The sequence below is a fragment of the Mustela erminea genome, chromosome 16 (genome assembly GCF_009829155.1).
Source record: "Mustela erminea isolate mMusErm1 chromosome 16, mMusErm1.Pri, whole genome shotgun sequence".
Taxonomy (NCBI): Eukaryota; Metazoa; Chordata; class Mammalia; order Carnivora; family Mustelidae; genus Mustela; species Mustela erminea.
Genome location: NC_045629.1, coordinates 37,496,443 through 37,514,992, shown reverse-complemented (window position 1 = coordinate 37,514,992; position 18,550 = coordinate 37,496,443). Strand labels below are relative to the sequence as shown.

At 34.6% G+C, this 18,550-nt stretch overlaps 1 protein-coding gene across 1 annotated transcript in view; it reads right to left on the bottom strand.

Annotated features, from left to right (window-relative positions):
- The window catches only part of LOC116574946 (cyclic nucleotide-binding domain-containing protein 1-like), a 122,311-nt gene that overhangs the window by 9,598 nt on the left and 94,163 nt on the right, over positions 1-18,550 (bottom strand). The window contains exon 5 of the mRNA XM_032315997.1: positions 5,167-5,226. Coding sequence (XP_032171888.1) covers positions 5,167-5,226 — 60 coding nt within the window. The remainder of the gene's footprint in view (positions 1-5,166; positions 5,227-18,550) is intronic.

Sequence of the window (18,550 nt, the reverse complement as noted above, 5' to 3'; positions counted from 1 at the left end):
CAAGATAGTAAAGCAAATTCAGATAAGAAAAAAACTTAAATAAACCTATCTTATCTCACATGCAAGTCTTTTTTTTTCCCCTTTACAGCATCCTTTAGAAAACTTCTCACAATATTACGTGTATATTTATCTGTGTCTTTGTTTCTGTAATTTTTGCATCTCCCATTAGAGGTCCAGAAGCTCCATGAAAGCAGGGATTTCATTTCTGTTTACCCTGGTTACTTGGCCAGTCACAGAGTACTGCTCAATAAATATTAGCCAATTGTATGAATTTTTTCTTCTTTTTTCACATTTCAGGAGATAATGAGCCATTTGAATTATCCAGATTTTCATTCAATTTCATCATTTAACTAATGCTTACTAAAAGTCTGTGTGTCATGTCTGTGCTTAGTTCTGGATGTATATCTGTAAACAAGAGACCTTACCTTCAAGGAACTTAAAATCTAGACAAGATAAACAGAAAAAGAATTTCAAATAATGAGACAATGTTTTCAAAGAGAAATGAGAGTGAGAGAGATAGAGACATGCCCCCCCCCCCAAAAAAGAAGCAGCTTTAGGTCTCCACTTAAAATCTATAGATACATGTTACAGATCAAAATTATTTCTTATCTCTTAATCCCAGTGGGAAGAATAAGCAAATATGAGTTTTAGGACAAAAAAAATCAACCAACCAATAGTCGGTATAATGAGAAAAAGATTTTCACTTCTCAATAATATATTCCATTTCATGAAGACTAGCCTGGAGCATCAGGTCAATTAATATAATAACTTGGTACATACAGACTTAGGCATAGGAAGTGAAATTTAATTTAATGGTCTTATGTTAATCACTAAGGGTCCAGAAGAGAACAACAAAACAATCTTAAAAGAGAAAAATAGAATTTATGAGGGAACTAATCAAATATAGCCTAGAGAAGAGATGACAAAGTGGTATTTAATTTCACTTGAAGGGATATAGTAGAGACATGATATTAGGGCCAAAGAACTGGTATGAATGATGATTTAAACATGTGTCAATAATAAAAAATATATATGCTGCTAGTGCATTTGGATATTTACTTTTACTTAACACTGGGTTTTTTTGCACCATAGAGTTATGTGTTTTTGGCTCTGGATTTAAGGACAATAAATAACATATTGGCTATAACCTAGGTGAGTAAGAATTTTTTGTTTTGTTTTCTTTGTGAGTATATTAGTGGAGTTTTTTTTTTTTTTGAGCTGTGCTTTTTCAGCACAATTTGGAGATATACAGTAGTATATTGTGTCAGTTTAGCTCTTGAAAGTTCATATTCTTAGGTTAATTGAAGATGCTGAGGTATAAAGACTAATTAAAATAAAACTTAAAAACTAACAAATACCATTAATCATTTAATATGTTCATTAAAATCTATCTCTGACCATTGGACCCCTTTTGAAAACTTCATAAAACCATTTAACTGCTGAAAATTACAATTATAGACCAGAGCTGAGTCCATAATTTGGATTTGTATTTAAGCTACTGAGTTTTAACATTAAAAATTTTAAAATATGGTTGAAAATTAATATGGAGTGATTACTTCAGATATTTTGAAATGTGATTTCATTTAAATTTTTTGTAGTGTTTCAGTTTGCTTCAGTTATTTTTTATGTTAAAATGGATTTCTACTCTGATTCACAATTCCACTCTGATTCTTAACTTTTTAAATTATTTTATTCCATATGTTAACTAACTGGAATTTAAATAAAAACTTGAAACTACAAAAAATAGAAATAAAAATAAACTTATTTTATTCCAAATGATTACATTAACTAAAAACCAAAAATAAAACAAAATAAAATCTCTATCCTGAGAATAAATTTGAATGAAATACATAGATTGCAACTATTATTATAATATCATTTTTTAGTTAAAACTATTAAAGGGATTAAAATATTTTAGGGTACAAAAGTAAAATCTGATTAAGTCATTAGAAAGGCGCCTGGGTGGCTCAGTGGGTTAGAACCTCTTCTTTCAGCTCAGGTCATGATCTCAGGTCCCTGCTCAGCGGGGAGCCTGTTTCCCTTCCACCAGCCCCCGCCACCGCTCCTCACCTCTCTCTGTCTGCCTCTCTGCTTACTTTTGATCTCTCTCTGTCAAATAATTTAAAAAAAAAAAAAAAACTTAAAAAAAATACAAAAGAAAATATCTATGGAACACCCATACTGCTTAAGCCTACTAGGCTAAAAAGCATAAACATGAAAGCTCACAATCTCTTCTTGTTAGTGTACACATAATACCTATAGACTATGAAATCTGATGTGTTCACTCTCATGAAGTTAAAAAAAAAGCTTAGGTATTTCAATATTCCTTGGTATATACATTACAGGAAGAGAGGAAATCAAAGTTTAGCTCCACAACTCCTTGGCTCTAGAAAATATATCCTGATAGGATCAATAATCAAATAAGAGGTAACAGGACATTTTTAACAAAATTCCTGGGACAGATACATTTGCACAATTGGCAAATAATTTAGATTTTAGTACTTGGGACAAGAATTACAAACATCAGGTGCAACTCTGTGGATTGCTCTGTGGATAATCTGTTCTTGCAATAACTTTAATTAATCTGAGGGTCTTATACATCCAGCTAGAAGTTCATGAATCATTTTCTAAAAATGTGGTGAAAGTGTGTCTGGCAGCAGGGAATCATTAAAGAAACAATAGCTTGATTGAAGGACCTTGAGCTCCCAGATTTTCCAGGGTTTCCTCCATCACTGATTTGGGAAGACATCAACAAAGTTATGGCATCTTTATTCTGGGCTATTTCAGCTATAAAAGCATCTGTGGTAGCATGTTTATCATTCATTCTAATTCTTCATAAATAATAAGTTCTCATCAGGTAATAGGCTCTATGCTTCTCATTATCTCATCCTTCCTGAAACTACAGTCTAGTAGTAAAACCAAAAATAATCAGTTACAAACCAGTAAGGGTGAAGGTATTTCAGACAATACAGAGAATGGCCTTTTAGGGAATTGAAAAACATTCACTAGAGTACGAGGTTTTGATAGGGACACAGTTCTTAAAAAAAATAAAAATAAAAAAATTAAAATCACATGCAAATTTAAAAAATCAGATTTGAATTTCTTTTCTTTTTTTCTTTTTTTTTTTTTTGTGTCAGAGACAGAGTGTGTGTGTGTGTCCGTGCATGTGGGCACGTGCGGGAGCACCCAATAGGGGGAGGGGCAGAGGCAGGGGGAGAAGCAGGCTCCCCACTGAGCAGGGAGCCCTACATGGGACTCAATCCCAGGACCGGGGATCGTGACCTGAGATGAAGGCAGACGCTTAAGCGACTGACCCACCCAGGCGTCCCCAGATTTGGATTTCTTAAGGAAATAATGGGAAAGTATTAAATATTTATTTTATTTATTTATTTTTTGTGTGTATAGGATTAAAGAAATGATCAGATTTTATTTTGGAAAGAACCTAAATTTAAAAGGAAAAATACCTAATCTTTAGTAAATTAAAATATTTGGAGCTATGCAAATCCCAGTGGGAGCCAAATCAGTGCTCACAAACTGAAAAGAATATGACCAAACTCAGAAGAACTAGTTTATTAAGAACACACACAGAAATTTTTTAAGGAAAGAGCAAACTGTCACTCTGCCAAAGCCTTCATCATTGCAGATGGCTATGGGAAGTAGTGTTTCGATGTGGGAATTCATCCCAATCTTTGCTTCACTGTTCTTCTCTCAATAGAAATAATCATTTGAAAAGTTTCTCTGACATACTTATTCTTACTAAATGGGTCAGTGTTTCCATCCTACCCTAAATGCCTACAACATAAAGAAGAAATACATACTGGGCTTAAAGTCATGCAGTAGTTGTGCAGTGCTTACCTCTGGTGTCCTGGAGCCAGAGCCTAAGATTGAGCTGCTTGAAGAGATTTACCCTTTTATTTATTTATTTATCTCCATAAAATAAGAAAAACAATAGGTGTAAGTTAAAAAGATTAACTTATGGGGATGGGGTAACTGGATGATTGGCATTAATGCAATGAGCGCTGAGTGTTATATGCAACTGATGAATTACTGAACTCTACCCTGAAACTAATAATACACTAAATGTTAACTCAATTGAATTTAAGTAGTATGAGTTTTAAAAAAGAGGTTACATTATATAGCATTATAGTCTGGAGTGTTTTTTTTTTAATAAAATGCCCTATTTAAAATTTCTGCCCATTATTTTTACTGTCTGTTAATTATCTAGTCTCTTGTACCAGATTAATCTATCATGTTAGCCAGAAAAATAAAGAGAGGTTGTTACCTTGAAAGGCAATGCATTGTCTTATTTCTTTATGGTGTGTTTTAAAATTTTCTTCACATATTGGAGACTATGTGTCTTAACTTTCCCACAGTTTCCAGAGTTATTCCTTTTTTTTGTTTCTAAATTCACTTAAACACATAAACAAATGAGATATTTAAAGGATTTCACCCACTGTTGGATAAGTGATGATGGGGACAATAATGATAATGATTCTGGGAGTCAAATTTTCATCTGCCAAAAAATTAGATTAATTTCATAGCTGTGAGAAAATCACCATAGTCACAAGTTTTTCCTTTGGCATATATATTATAAAATATACTTTTATCCTCACTTGTCAACTTCATGCTATCATTCACACAGAAAGAACCATAAAGTTAAAAATAACTCATTGATTCTGGAATTGGGCAAACCCAAGTTGTATTACTGAAAGTTATACTATCTGTATCATTTGAACAAGTTCCTTAATCCCCACAGTCCTTGGATTCCTCTGCCATAAAATAAGAGAAACAATAACTGTGGTTAAAGAGGTTAAATGATACAGCATATATAAATTCCTTAGCACAGAGTAAGTACTGAATGCATAGTCTTCCCTCCAAATTTGGAAAAAAATGTAATTACTGCAAATTTATTTTATATTTTTCTTATAAGACAGTAAAAGCTATAAAGAATTAAACAATAATTTCCATTTAATTATTGTTTAATTAAGCTACAAAGAATTAAACAATTTTTTTCAGTCGAACTATTTTCTTTAACATCAATTTATTATAATTATTTTCCCTAGTATTCATCCTCTCTGAAAAAGTTATCACAATTTAATATAGGTTCCCATAAAGAGAGAATGGTTAGTTATTCTCTATATTTTCTTGCAATATTTCGTGTCATACCTTGAAATTTTTCCATTCCTTTTTTTGTTCCCTTTGCAAATATTCAGTTTTGATATCCTCCTGTAAGAAAATAAGATTCTATTGGTTAAATGAGCCAATGCTTTTTCCAGTTATTTAGTATCCTGTACTGTGATTCAAACTATTTTTTTAAAGATTTTATTTATTTATTTGACAGACAGAGATCACAAGTAGGCAGAGAGGCAGGCAGAGAGAGAGGGAGGAAGCAGGCTCCCTGCTGAGCAGAGAGCCCCATGTGGGGCTCCATCCCAGGACCCTGGGATCACGACCTGAGCCGAAGGCAGAGGCTTTAACCCACTGAGCCACCCAGGCTCCCCTATGATTCAAACTATTAGAATCTATTTAGAATCAAAGCAAACCTTGAACATGTATAACTGTTAGCAGCTAAAAAACAATAGCCAAGATGTTGAACAGGCACATGACAAAAAGAGATGCAATAACTTGTTTGAGCTTAAGAGATGAAGCATCAGAGATGAAGATAGAGTCAGATCTTCAAGGACAAACAGGGTTTTGAAATAAAGTTCTATTGGTAGCTGATAATGGATAATTATCAAATACGTAGGTAACTTAATTATATTAACATAAATTCACCCACAGTCTTTCCAGCCATTCTTTTATCTTCAGTAACACTTCCATTTCATAAAATAGTAAACAACTAAGAAACAGAGGGATGAAAGTAGATGGTTCCACATTTTTAAAATAAAGAAATGCTCAACATGATCTCTGAAATTATTATTCCATTTCTTCTGTGTATATCATCATTTTTGTTTTTATTGCTCTTAAATTTAAATTATGAACACAATGAGTGAATACACATCTATATTTATGTTGCATGTTTGTAGAAAATGTAATAAAAATTAAAACCTAACAATTCTCTTACTAAGTCTCCCAGAAAGCTTCAGTTATCAAATGCAAAAGGGCATTTTTACATTTTAGAAGGACGTGATTGCTCATCTATTATATTTTACATAAATTAGAAGGACACAAACATAAATATAAAAACTGTTTTCTTAAACAGAAAAAAAAGAGCACCCCTTAACATATGAACTGTTCTTCTCAAAACCTGTAATATTACCTTATGGCCTATGTATAGTCAAAAAAATCCAAGAAATAATTAATTTGGCTTCATGCATTGTATCACATAATAAAAGTATTAAAGACATTATATACAGCAACTTATTTATCTTCTGGAATATGATCTTTCACATAAAATAGTAAGTTTCCAGTTTTTCAGTATGATGGATACATGTCACAGTTAATAAAATAATCAAATAAACAATGTAATAGAGAGTAAATCACATAACTATTCATTTTCAGCAAACATATATGAATACAAGCTAACTAAACATAATTCAAACCTTGGTAATTCAGCAGGCACATAGTATTTTTTTCATTACTTTTGCTTTTACTTTAGTGTTCAGATATTATCAGTTTGCAGTGATTCCCAGGTAATAAATGCTACATAAAACTACTTTTGTTTTTATTTGGAGATTTGTGAGAGTTTGGCAATCATTTTTGGAATTATGCTTTTGATGACTCCCAGTGTAAAGCAAACCTTAGGATTAAATGTAGTGGCTGTGGCTTTCCTGACATTATTATTCCTCATACAAAGATAATCTGCTGGATAACTTCACACTGTAGAATAACTAATGACCCCATTCTCTTTTTGGCAGTCCAAATGAGGCATTTTTCAATGAAAACAAAGAACAGATGTTCAACATTAGCAGATGTCTAGGGTGACACACTAAACCTATGCAGGGAGTGGAAATCCTAGATCCTCTCATATGTATAAGAAATGCTGACCAGTGCGTGTAAGATTTCCTAGTAGCATCATCTGGTTTTGTAAGAGTACAATTTTGCTCATGTATTAGATTAGATAATGATACCATCCCACATTCCAATCCCTATCCTGCTGCCAAAACTATTTTTTTTTGAAAATAATATTAATGATCCATTAGATTTTTAAGCTATAATTAGGGTTTTATTACTTATAAACTCTTTCTCTGTCAAATAACAAAATAAAAGACTGTAACACACAAAGATCATTTATCTGCACTACTCAAATAAAATCTTGGCCTTTTTTTGCCTCAAGTCCATATGGCTTTCTCTATTATTCATTTTTTAGCCTACTGAAATATCATATTCTCTGTGTCTTCTAAGTAAACTTGTCCCCTTCCCTGTGAAGGTCCTTCTCATCCTGATCAGGCTGCAAAACCAGTGCTTGGTAGCCACCTGTGCAGGTATTCTCCATTCCCTGATAAACTGCTAAAACCTTGTGCATAACTTCTGGACCCTTCTGACAGGACCTGTACTCAGTTCTCCTGTGCTCTCATGTCTTCTGTGGGACAGTTCTCCCAAGTGGGCAACCTTCTCAAACTGCTCAGGCTAAGACACTCAGCACTGAACCCTACCCCTTCATCCTTATTCTAAGCATGCTCAGACACTCTGTGTCTACTGTCCCTCTATCTGGATGCCCTCATAAGCTGTCTCAGGCTCCAATAACCTCTGCCATGCAACCCTACTAGGTGAATGCCACATTGTCCTGCATGGGTCTCCACACCCTATCCTTCCTTGCTGGTGCTGCCTTGCTCACCCATGGCTTCAGGACTAAAGTGTACAAGAAGGGAAGGAAATGGAAAGAAGAAGCACTCCTACATATATACTCTGTATATATACCCTGTGTATATACTCCTACATATATACCCTGTATATATATATACTCCTACATATATACTCTGTATATATACCCTGTGTATATACTCCTACATATATACCCTGTATATATATACTCCTACATATATACTCTGTATATATACTAATATATATACAAAATACATATGTACATATACTTATGTATGGACATATGTATACATATGTTGTATACATAATTAAGAATAACCTAATAGTGAAAAAATCAACCGACACTATTTACAACTGAGTTATTTGTTTCAGATCTTATATTTTGGCACAAATATAATAATTCTGTTGTGAGTGAATGCAAATAACTTAAATGTTACTGTTTAACTTGGAGAATCAACTATTTTTTACATATTTTTGGTGGTGCTAAGTTATTTAAATGACTAATTGTTTCTTAGAATTTGTTTCTAGTCATGAAAAAAAATTTTTTAAGATTTTATTTATTTATTATTTGACAGAGAGAGAGCACAAGCAGGAGTGGCAAGCAGAGGGGCAGGGAGAAGCAGGTTCCTTGCGGAGCAGGGAGTCCAATTCAGGACTTGATCCCAGACCCTGGGATCATGATCTGAGTTGAAGACAGATGCTTAACAGACTGAGCTACCCAGGTGCCTCTGAAAAAATTGTTTTATAAGTATAAAATAAAATACACTTTCAAAGACAAAAGAAAAAGATAAATCTTGAATCACTAGCAAAGTTGAGATGTACTTATGAGTTAAATAAATTAGTTTCTTGACCCAATGATAAAGAAAGCACATTTTAGCTCTCAGCACTTGGAAAAAAAGTATATTTTCCATCTCCTGAATCCTTTTATAATTTAGAAGGCATTATTGTATATCTGGTCAACGTATTAATCCATTCTGCTAGGAACCCTTTTAAGGTAATGCTTAATTATTTTTAATTTCCCCCTATATTTGGAATTAAATATAATATATGTATATACATAATAATAATAAATAAGTATATAATAAAGATATTTTTAGAATATATACTCTAGTCTATTTAATGTAGTTTCATTTTTAGAAGTTTTTAAACCTAGAATCCCAAATTTTTGTTTTTATAAATTTCTACATCTTTTTTTAATCCTTCCTGTGTTATCTCTTTCTCTCTTCCCACTTTTCCTATAATACATTTCCGTCTCATTCTTTTTCTAGTTTATTCATCAAGGAAGTGTATAAAGCCTGATGTCACACTATTTGACACAAGTACAATTGGATTTAAATTTTAAAACTAAATCTTTTTGAAGTTTTAGTATAACATGGAAATTAGTAACTATTCTCCATCTAGTTTTGTACACGGTACCCATTAGTAGAATTATCAGGTGTGCTTATTACTGCCACCTCTCCAGACTATCCTAAATTGGTAACCACAGAGCACGTTGCCTCACTGATACAATGAAATGAGCTTTTGTGATCATTCTATTATTATTATACCTTTATTGGCTATTGCAAATGCAGTGAAGCCTGAGAAACATCTAAGCTTGATAATCCACCGCCTTCTTGAATTCATCTGCTACTTTTAATTGTCATCTGATTGGGCTTTTAATGGATTACTTTTCAATTGATTACTTAATTAAATAAACTATATGTATTTCCCATATGTCAGAAGCCAAAAGTGCACAGATGAATGACATTTTTGGTTATTGTTCTTGAAGAATTCTTAGGTTATTTGAATATAAATGCCCTTGAAAAAATCAAGGGTGCCTGGGTTGGAAAGTCAGTTAAGCCACTGACTCTTGGTTTTGACTCAGGTCACGATCTGAGTCCTGAGATCCAGCCCAGCATGGGCTCCCTCTTCATCACAGAGTCTGCATAAGTTTCTCTCTTCTTCTCCCTCTTCCTCTCCCTCTGCATGCTCTCTTTCTCAAAACAAATAAATCTTTAAAAAATAAAATTAAACAGAGCAAAGTTACACTGAAATAGCTATTTTAGGTCTTCAGTGATAACATTGATGTTGCTTTCCCATAAAGCTCCCATAAAGCTCAATAAAAACTGTACTTTACCTGACCACTATGATAAAGGATATGCTAACAGACACAATGAACAAACTACACTGTTTATTTCTTGCTCCTGTCATATTCCAGTGCAGGTTAGTAGGATGGCCGTGGTACTGCTTTACATAGATATTCAGGGACCCAAGCTCTATCTGTGGCTTCTTAATTCCAGAGACCTCAGAGGCTTCCTCTAATTCAAACAAGGGAAGATGGAAAATACAGGATCATGAGTGGGAGAATATGGAAACTACAAGGAAATCTGAAAAATACAATTTAGTTGTGTTCAGGAAGAAAGTGAAAAGATTTGGGAACAACAAGATTGCTTCTGTCATAAACGTTATTTTATCCTTGCAGTTGACAAAGATCTAAAAATAATGTTTATGACAGATAGTTTATGGTTGATCATTTCACAAAATGGAAACATAAATCATGGAAAATAATAGAGAAATTCTAATCAATATTGAGATTTTTAACATGACAAATCTCTCTCTTTTTTTCCCTGGCAGTTGATATGTTGTAATAGATTTGTTTCTATTTTATTATAAGGAGTTCTTATTCTATATAGTATGCATTTTATCTGATTCTTATTTAAATAATCCTTAAGGACCCATCCAGTTTTGGTGCTGTTAGAAATGGGAGACCTATGAGATAATCTATAGCTGAAGTTATTGAAGATTCTACTGGTTGGTAGCAAGTATTAGCTAACTCATTTTACTCCAGCTCTCAAAACTATCACCTTTATAAAAAAAAAAATGCACCTTGACTAAAAGAAAATAGTTACTATTACATATGCACTTTTAAAAATTCATAATTGGTAAAATTTAATCATGGGAGACTTAGATTTTTATATCTAAACAATCTGACAGATTAAAAAAACATAAACAGTAACGAACTGAATCATACTATTTTTGCAATTTTAGAAAGAAATTCATTTAGAATATTGTTGATAAATGAGAGATTACTTAACAAAGCAAAACAAAATCTGTGTTCAGCAAAAGTAAAATAGCAACTAGCTTTCTAAAGAACTAATTTAACCTGAAACAAAGACATATGACTTTTGACCCTGGTATTGTATAAAACAACATTTAGGAAAGGTTCTAGAATCTTTGAAACAGAATCTTAGACATATTTACATTAGCACCAAGGTCCTGGAATTTCTTCTATAATTATCTTGAGACAAAGCATCCCAATCTTATTCTCAACACTTCCAATGGATGGAGTGTTACTACTTCTCAGGTGAACAAGAGCCATTGCTAAGTATATATGTCTTTATAAAAGGCTATCCTATACTGACTTAAAATAAAATTCCTTATGAGTTCCAGCCATTAATCTTTTTTTGTGTGTGATCTAAGACAATAAATATATTTATTGTTCTACATAAGATATTTTTAAATAATGATGATGGATTTAATGCAATCAATCCATCTCCTTTTCTCTGTTCTGAGCATCTTTCTTTTTACCAGTTATTTAAAATTTCCAATTAAATTGTTGGCTTCCCTTTCAGAATTTCTGTGGATATTCCTAACCAGAAAAACATGTTTGAGATGAGAAGCAACATACTTGGCATTTGTGATATCATTTTTAACATGAAAATATGCAGAAAAATAATATACCCCAATAATGAAATCCTTGAACTTCAAATTTCTCATGCAATACAATAAAGTTATGTTCATACTCTGTTACTTGGGTTTATTCTTTGAGAAAAATGGTGGCATTGTTATCTCAGGAAAAAATTGTTCTTAATATTTATTATTCATGAACATTAAGCTAGAGAGAGTACATAATTTTTAGGTCAGATAAATATCCAGTAGGATACATCCAACTGGACATGGCTAGAAGAATAGAAGTATTGACCATCTCTCCACCCTCAAATTCCAGGAAGCAAAAGAAAACTACTAAGGTAAAATCAAACACACAGCAATGTTCAGAAGGAGAACACAAGGACTAGTAAGATCCTGTATAAGATAGAAAGCTCAATTGGGGCACCTGGATGGCTCAGTGGGTTAAAGCCTCTGCCTTCAGCTGAGGTCATGATCCCAGGGTCCTGGGATGAAGCTCCACATCAGGCTCTCTGCTCAGCAGGGAGCCTACTTCCCCCTTTCTCTGCCTGCCTCTCTGCCTACTTGTGATCTCTCTCTGTGTCAAATAAATAAATAAATAAAATCTTAAAAAAAAAAAGATAGAAAGCTCAGAAATGTTAGACATATTTAAAAAAAGAAACAAAAAACTTTTCCTACAGAAGGAACATTTGCTTGAGAGACCAGCCAATTAATGCATATATTAAGTGACCTCTTTGAATCTTTCTTCATCAGAGTGGCTGACTTCAGGATAAATCCTCAGAATAAAATTAAGTAATTCCACTATTAGAATGGTGAATGATGAGCTTTATTTCAGGAGGCCAGTGTAGGTTTTGGGTCAGAGAAGTAGTAGCATTATCAGAGCTTTACACCATCCTGCTGCTATTAGCCTTATACACATACTTGCTGAAGGAATCAAGAGCCAAGCTATACATCAATGGTAAACTCAATAATCTCCTTCTACTGCCCACTTTGTCCACATGGTCCAAAAAAGCTAAGCCTTCTTTAAGCAGAATCTACATTTCTTGGTTTTGTACAGAGTTCATAACTGGGTTGAAGATGAGCATTCTGACTACCAGATGTGGATGTCTAAAAATAGAGACACAAAAAAAGACCATAAGAGATATATTTAATGTCAAATCATATTCGTGGAAATTAAAAACATAACTAGATAATACTTTTTAAAACTTCCTGATCAAATGAATAGTAAAATGTACTTGATGATTCACTCTGGTAAGCTTTAAGATCGAATGGAGGTTGTATCTTAATACATTAAAAAGTACAAAGGAACCAAAATGGAAAGAATGAATAAAGTTAGAAAAATGAAGAGCAAATCTATGATATTGAAGGATTCATTTCACATGTGTCAGAAGGGATAATGGAGATTAGAGCCTCTACAATATGAAGCTTTTAAAATATAAAGTGTTCAGACGCCACAACTACCTTTCTAAACTCATCTCCTACCGCTCATCCACGCTAACCACTCTGGCCTTCTTTATATTTCTTGCAATTGTTTACCAAGTTCTCAACTCAAATAAGAATTGGACCTTTGAATATGTCTATTCCCTCTGTCTGAGACACACTTCCATAAAATAAATGTCTGATTCTTCCTTCAGGTCTCTGCTTAAATGTCAGTATATCCACAATGCTTTCCCTGTTTATACGTTATAAAATTGCCCTTCCAGCCCAATCTGGGGCACTCCATCTTTCTCTAGATCTGCTATATTTATCCCTACAATGCTGATTAAGTCAAATAAATTATGTACACTTTTATTTTCAGTCTCTTTTGTCAGACTGCAAGAACTTGCTCTGTTTTGCCACCTACTACATCCCTGTAATCAGAGCACTGTCTTGTACATAATAGGCACTTAAAATACTCGTTGAATGACTGACTGAATGAAAAAATGAATGACTGGGGGGAGGAGCAAGATGGTGGAGGAGTAGGAGACCTAATATCATCGGGTTCCAGGAGTTCAGCTAGATAGTTATCAAACCATTTTGAACACTTACACTCTCAACAGGAGATTGAAGAGAAGAAGAGCAGCAATTCTAGAAACAGAAAAGTGACCACTTTCTGTAAGGTAGAATGTATGGAGAAGTGAATCTGAGGCAACATACAGAAAGATAGACTGCAAGGGGAGATGCCGGCTCCTGGCAAGCAGTAGAGTGGTGGAGCACGAAATTGGAACTTTCAGAAATCTGCTTCACTGAGGATTGTGGCTCCAGAGGTTAAGCGGGGGGTGGGGATGGTGGGGGTGGAGTGTGGTGTGTGGTGTGTGGAACTCTCACAAAGACAGTGTGGTCTCAGAACCCATGAGGTCACAAAAAGACCAGGGGTGCCTGAATGTGGCAGGTCCTGAGATATCAGAGCAGGGAAGCCAGCTGCAGAGATGGGAGCTGAGGAGGGGGCTCTCAGGTCTGAGTTTCCTTAAACCATGATCTGAGGCACAGTCAGGCTACTGCTCTTTGAGCAGGGACCCCAAAAGTGGCAGATTTGGGGAGAACCCTTCCTTCTTCCTCTGGGAGGAGTGGTGTGGGAATGCACTGCAGGAATCTGCTGGGTTTGGAGACTCAAAAGGGGGCTGTGTGCCAGAGATAGAAATGATCAGTCACAGGCTAGGTGAACACAGAGTGCAACTGGAGACAGGGAGACAGGAGCGATTGACTGCTTTTCTCTGAGGACACACTGAGGAGTGGGGCCCCGAGCTCTTGGCTCCTACAGGCCACAGACTGGGAGGCCACCATCTTCATTCCTGTCCTCCAAAGCTTTGTGGAAAGTGTTCAGGGAACAAAAAGCTCCTGAGAGAAAACCCAAGCAGATTACTTAGCCTGGCCCCTGGCAAGGGCCCCTCCCCAAGAAGATCAGCAAGAACATACAATCAAGACCAAGTTCAATAGTCAATGAAAGCTGCAGACCTCCAGAGTGAGGAGAATGCAACACATAGAATTCATGGCTTTTCCCCCATGATTCTTTAGTCTTTCAAAGTTAAAATTTTTTAAATATTATTTTTTCTTATTCTATTTTTAAAAATTTTTCCTCTTTCGTATTTTGAAGTTTTTTAAATATTTTATCTTATCAATACCTTTTTAAAAATCTTTTAAAATTTTCATTGTTATATTCTATCCATTCATTGTATTTAGCCTTATTTGTTGTATACATATTGGTTTTTCTTTCTTTAAAATTTTGGGATACAGTTTCTTCTAATCAAAATATACCCTAAATCTAGCGTATGGCTTTGTTCTAGTCACCAGCCTGATCACATTCTTTCCTTTTTCTTTTTCCTTTTTCTTTTTCTAACCAACTTCTTATCAGTTCTTTTTAAAAATATTTTAAAATTTTCACCTTTACAGTCATATTCCATCCCTTCATTGTGTTTACCCTTATTTTTGTATACATATATGTTTTTCTTTCTTTAAAATTTTGGGAGGCAGTTTCTTCTGTCATACCAAAATACACCTAAAATCAAGTGTGTGGCTCTGTCCTATTCACAACTCTAATATATAGAGTTATATACATATCACGACCTAAACCAGGGCAAGTATTGGGGCAGAAGCAGAAAGGAGAAACAAACAAACAAAACAAATTATATTTAGAACATTCCATCCCAATACAACAGAATACATGTTCTTCTCTAGTGCACATGGAACATTCTCGAGAATTGATCACATCCTGGGTCACAAATCAGGTCTCAACCAGTACCAAAAGATTGGGATCATTCCTTGCATATTTTCAGACCACAATTCTTTGAAACTAGAACTCAGCCAACCACAACAGGAAAGGTGGGAAGAACACAAATACATGGAGGCTAAAGAGCATCCTACTAAAGAATGAATGGGTCAACCAGGAAATTAAAGAAGAATTGAAATAATTCAGGGATACAAATGAAAATGAAAACACAACAGTTCAAAATCTATGGGATATACCAAAGGCGGTCCTGAGAGGAAAGTATATAGCAGTACACACCTTTCTCAAGAAACAAGAAAGGTCTCAAGTACACAACCTGACCCTCCACCTAAAGGAGCTGGAGAACAATAGCAAAGAAAGCCTAAACCCAGCATGAGAAGAGAAATAATAAAGATCAGAGCAGAAATCAGTGAAATAGAAACCAAAAGAAGAGTAGAACAAATTGATGAAACTAACAGATGGTTCTTTGAAAGAATTAATAAGATTGATAAACCCCTGGATAACCTTATCAAAAAGAAAAGAGGAAGGACCCAAATAAATAAAGTCATGAATGAAAGAGATCACAACCAATATCAAAAAAAAATCAAACAATTGTAAGAACATACTATGAGCAACTGTACACCAACATATCTGATAATCTGGAAGAGATGGATGCATTCCTAGAGATGTATAAATTACCAAAACTGAACCAGGAAAAAATATAAAACCTGAACAGACCAATAACCAGTAAGGAGATTGAAGCAGTCATCAAAAATATCCCAATAAAAAGAGAAAAAGAGCCCAGGGCCAGATGGCTTCCCAGGGGAATTCTACCAAACATTTAAAGAAGAATTAATACCTATTCTCCTGAAACTCTTCCAAAAATTAGAAATGGAAGGAAAACTCCCAAACTCATTTTATGAGGTCAGCATTATTTTGATCTCAAAACAAGACAAAAACCCCCAACAAAAAGGAGAATTACAGACCAGTATCTTTGATGAACATGGATGCAAAAATTCCCACCAAAATACTAGCCAATAGAATTCAACAGTATAAAAGGATTATTCACCATGACCAAGTGGGAATTCTTCCTGGGCTGCAAATTTGGTTCAATATTTACAAATTAATCAATGTGATATAATACATTAATAAAAGAAAGAACAAGAACCCTATGATACTCTCAATAAATGCAGAAAAAACATTTGACAAAGTACAGCATCCTTTCTCGATCAAAACTCTTCACAGTGCAGGGATAGAGAGTACATACCTCAATATTATCAAAGCCAGCTATGAAAAACCCACAGCAAATATCATTCTTAATGGGGAAAAACTGAGAGCTTTTCTGCTAAGGTCAGGGACATGGCAGGGATATCCACTATCATGACTGCTATTTGACATAGTACTAAATGTCCTAGCCTATGCAACCAGACAAGAAAAAGAAATAGAAGGCATCTGAATTGGCAAAGAAGAAGTCAAAATCTCACTCTATGCAGGTGATATACTTTATGTGGACAACTCAAAAGACTCCACTCCAAAACTTCTAGAACTCATACAGGAATTCAGTGGTCAGGATATAAAATCAATGCACAGCAATCAATTGCATTTATATACACTAACAGCAAGACAGAGGAAAGAGAAATTATAGAGTTGATCTCATTTACAATTGCACCCCAAACCATAAGATACCTATGAAAAAAAGCTAACCAAAGGGGCAAAGAATCTGTACTCAGAAAACTATGAAGTACTCATGAAAGAAATTGAGGAAGACACAAAGAAATGGAAAAACGTTCCATGCTTATGGATTGGAAGAACAAATATTGTGAAAATGCTACCTAAAACAATATACACATTTAATTCAGTTCTTATCAAAATGCCATCCTTTTTTTTTTTTCAAAGAAATGGAACAAATAATCCCAAAATTTATATGGAACCAGAAAAGACCCCAAATATCCAGAGGAATGTTAAAAAAAGAAAACCAAAGTAGGTGGCGTCACAATTCCAGACTTTAAGCTCTATTACAAAGCTGTCATCATCAAGACAGTATGGTACTGGCACAAAAACAGACCCATAGATCAAAGGAACAGAATAGAGAGCCCAGAAATGGACTCTCAACTCTATAGTCAACTAATCCTTGACAAAGCAGGTAAAAATGTCCAATAGAAAAAAGACAGTCTCTTCAGCAAATGGTGTTGGGAAAATTGGATAGCCACATGCAGAAGAAGGAAACTGAACCATTTCCTTACACAACACACAGAAATAGGCTCAAAATGGATGAAAGACCTTACTGTGAGAAAAGAATCCATCAAAAACCTTGAGGAGAACACAGGCAGCAACCTCCTCAACCTCAACTGCAACAACTTCTTCCTAGAAACATCACCAAAGACAAGGGAAGCAAGGGCAAAAATGAACTATTGGGACTTCAAGATAAAAAGCTTTTGCACAGCAAAGAAACAGTCCAAAACGAAACTAAACAAAACAAAAGACAACCAACAGAATGGTAGAAGATATTTGCAAATGACATAACAGATAAAGGGCTAATATCCAAAATCTATAAAGAACTTATCAAACTCAACACCCAAAGAACAAATAATCCAATCAAGAAATGGGCAGAAAACATGAACAGACATTTTGGCAAAGAAGACATCCAAATGACCAACGGACACATGAAAAAGTGCTCAATATCACTCAGCATCAGGGAAATACAAATCAAAACCATAATGAGATACCACCTTACACCAGTCAGAATGGCTAAAATTAACAAGTCAGGAAAGGACAGATGCTGGCGAGGATGTGGAGCAAGGGGAATCCTCCTACACTGTTGGTGGGAATGAAAGCTGGTGCAGCCACTCTGGAAAACAGTACGGAGGTTCCTCAAAAAGCTAAAATAGAGCTACCCTATGACCCAGCAATTGCACTACTGTGTATTTACCCTAAAGATACAAATGTAGTGATCCAAAGGGGTATGTGCACCTGACTGTTTATAGCAGTAATGTCCACAATAGTCAAACTGCAGAAAGAATCTAGGTGTCCATCAATAGATGAATGGATAAAGATGGTGTGTGTGTGTGTGTGTGTGTGTGTGTGTGTGTGTACATATATGTATATATATATACACATATATATATATATAATGGAATATTATATATGGAATATTATGCAGCCATCAAAAGCCCCCAATCTTGCCATTTGCAATGACATGGATGGAACTAGAGAGTATTATGCTAAGTGAAGTAAGTTAATCAGAGAAAGACAATTTTCATATGATCTCTTTGATATGAGTAATTTGAGAGGCAGGGCGTTAGTTCATTGGGGGAGAGAGGAAAAAAATGAAACAAGATGGGACTCTTAATCTCAGGAAATATACTGAGGGTTGCTGGGGAGGAGGGAGAGGGATAGGGTGGCTGAGTTATGGACATTGGGGAGGGTATGTGCTATGAT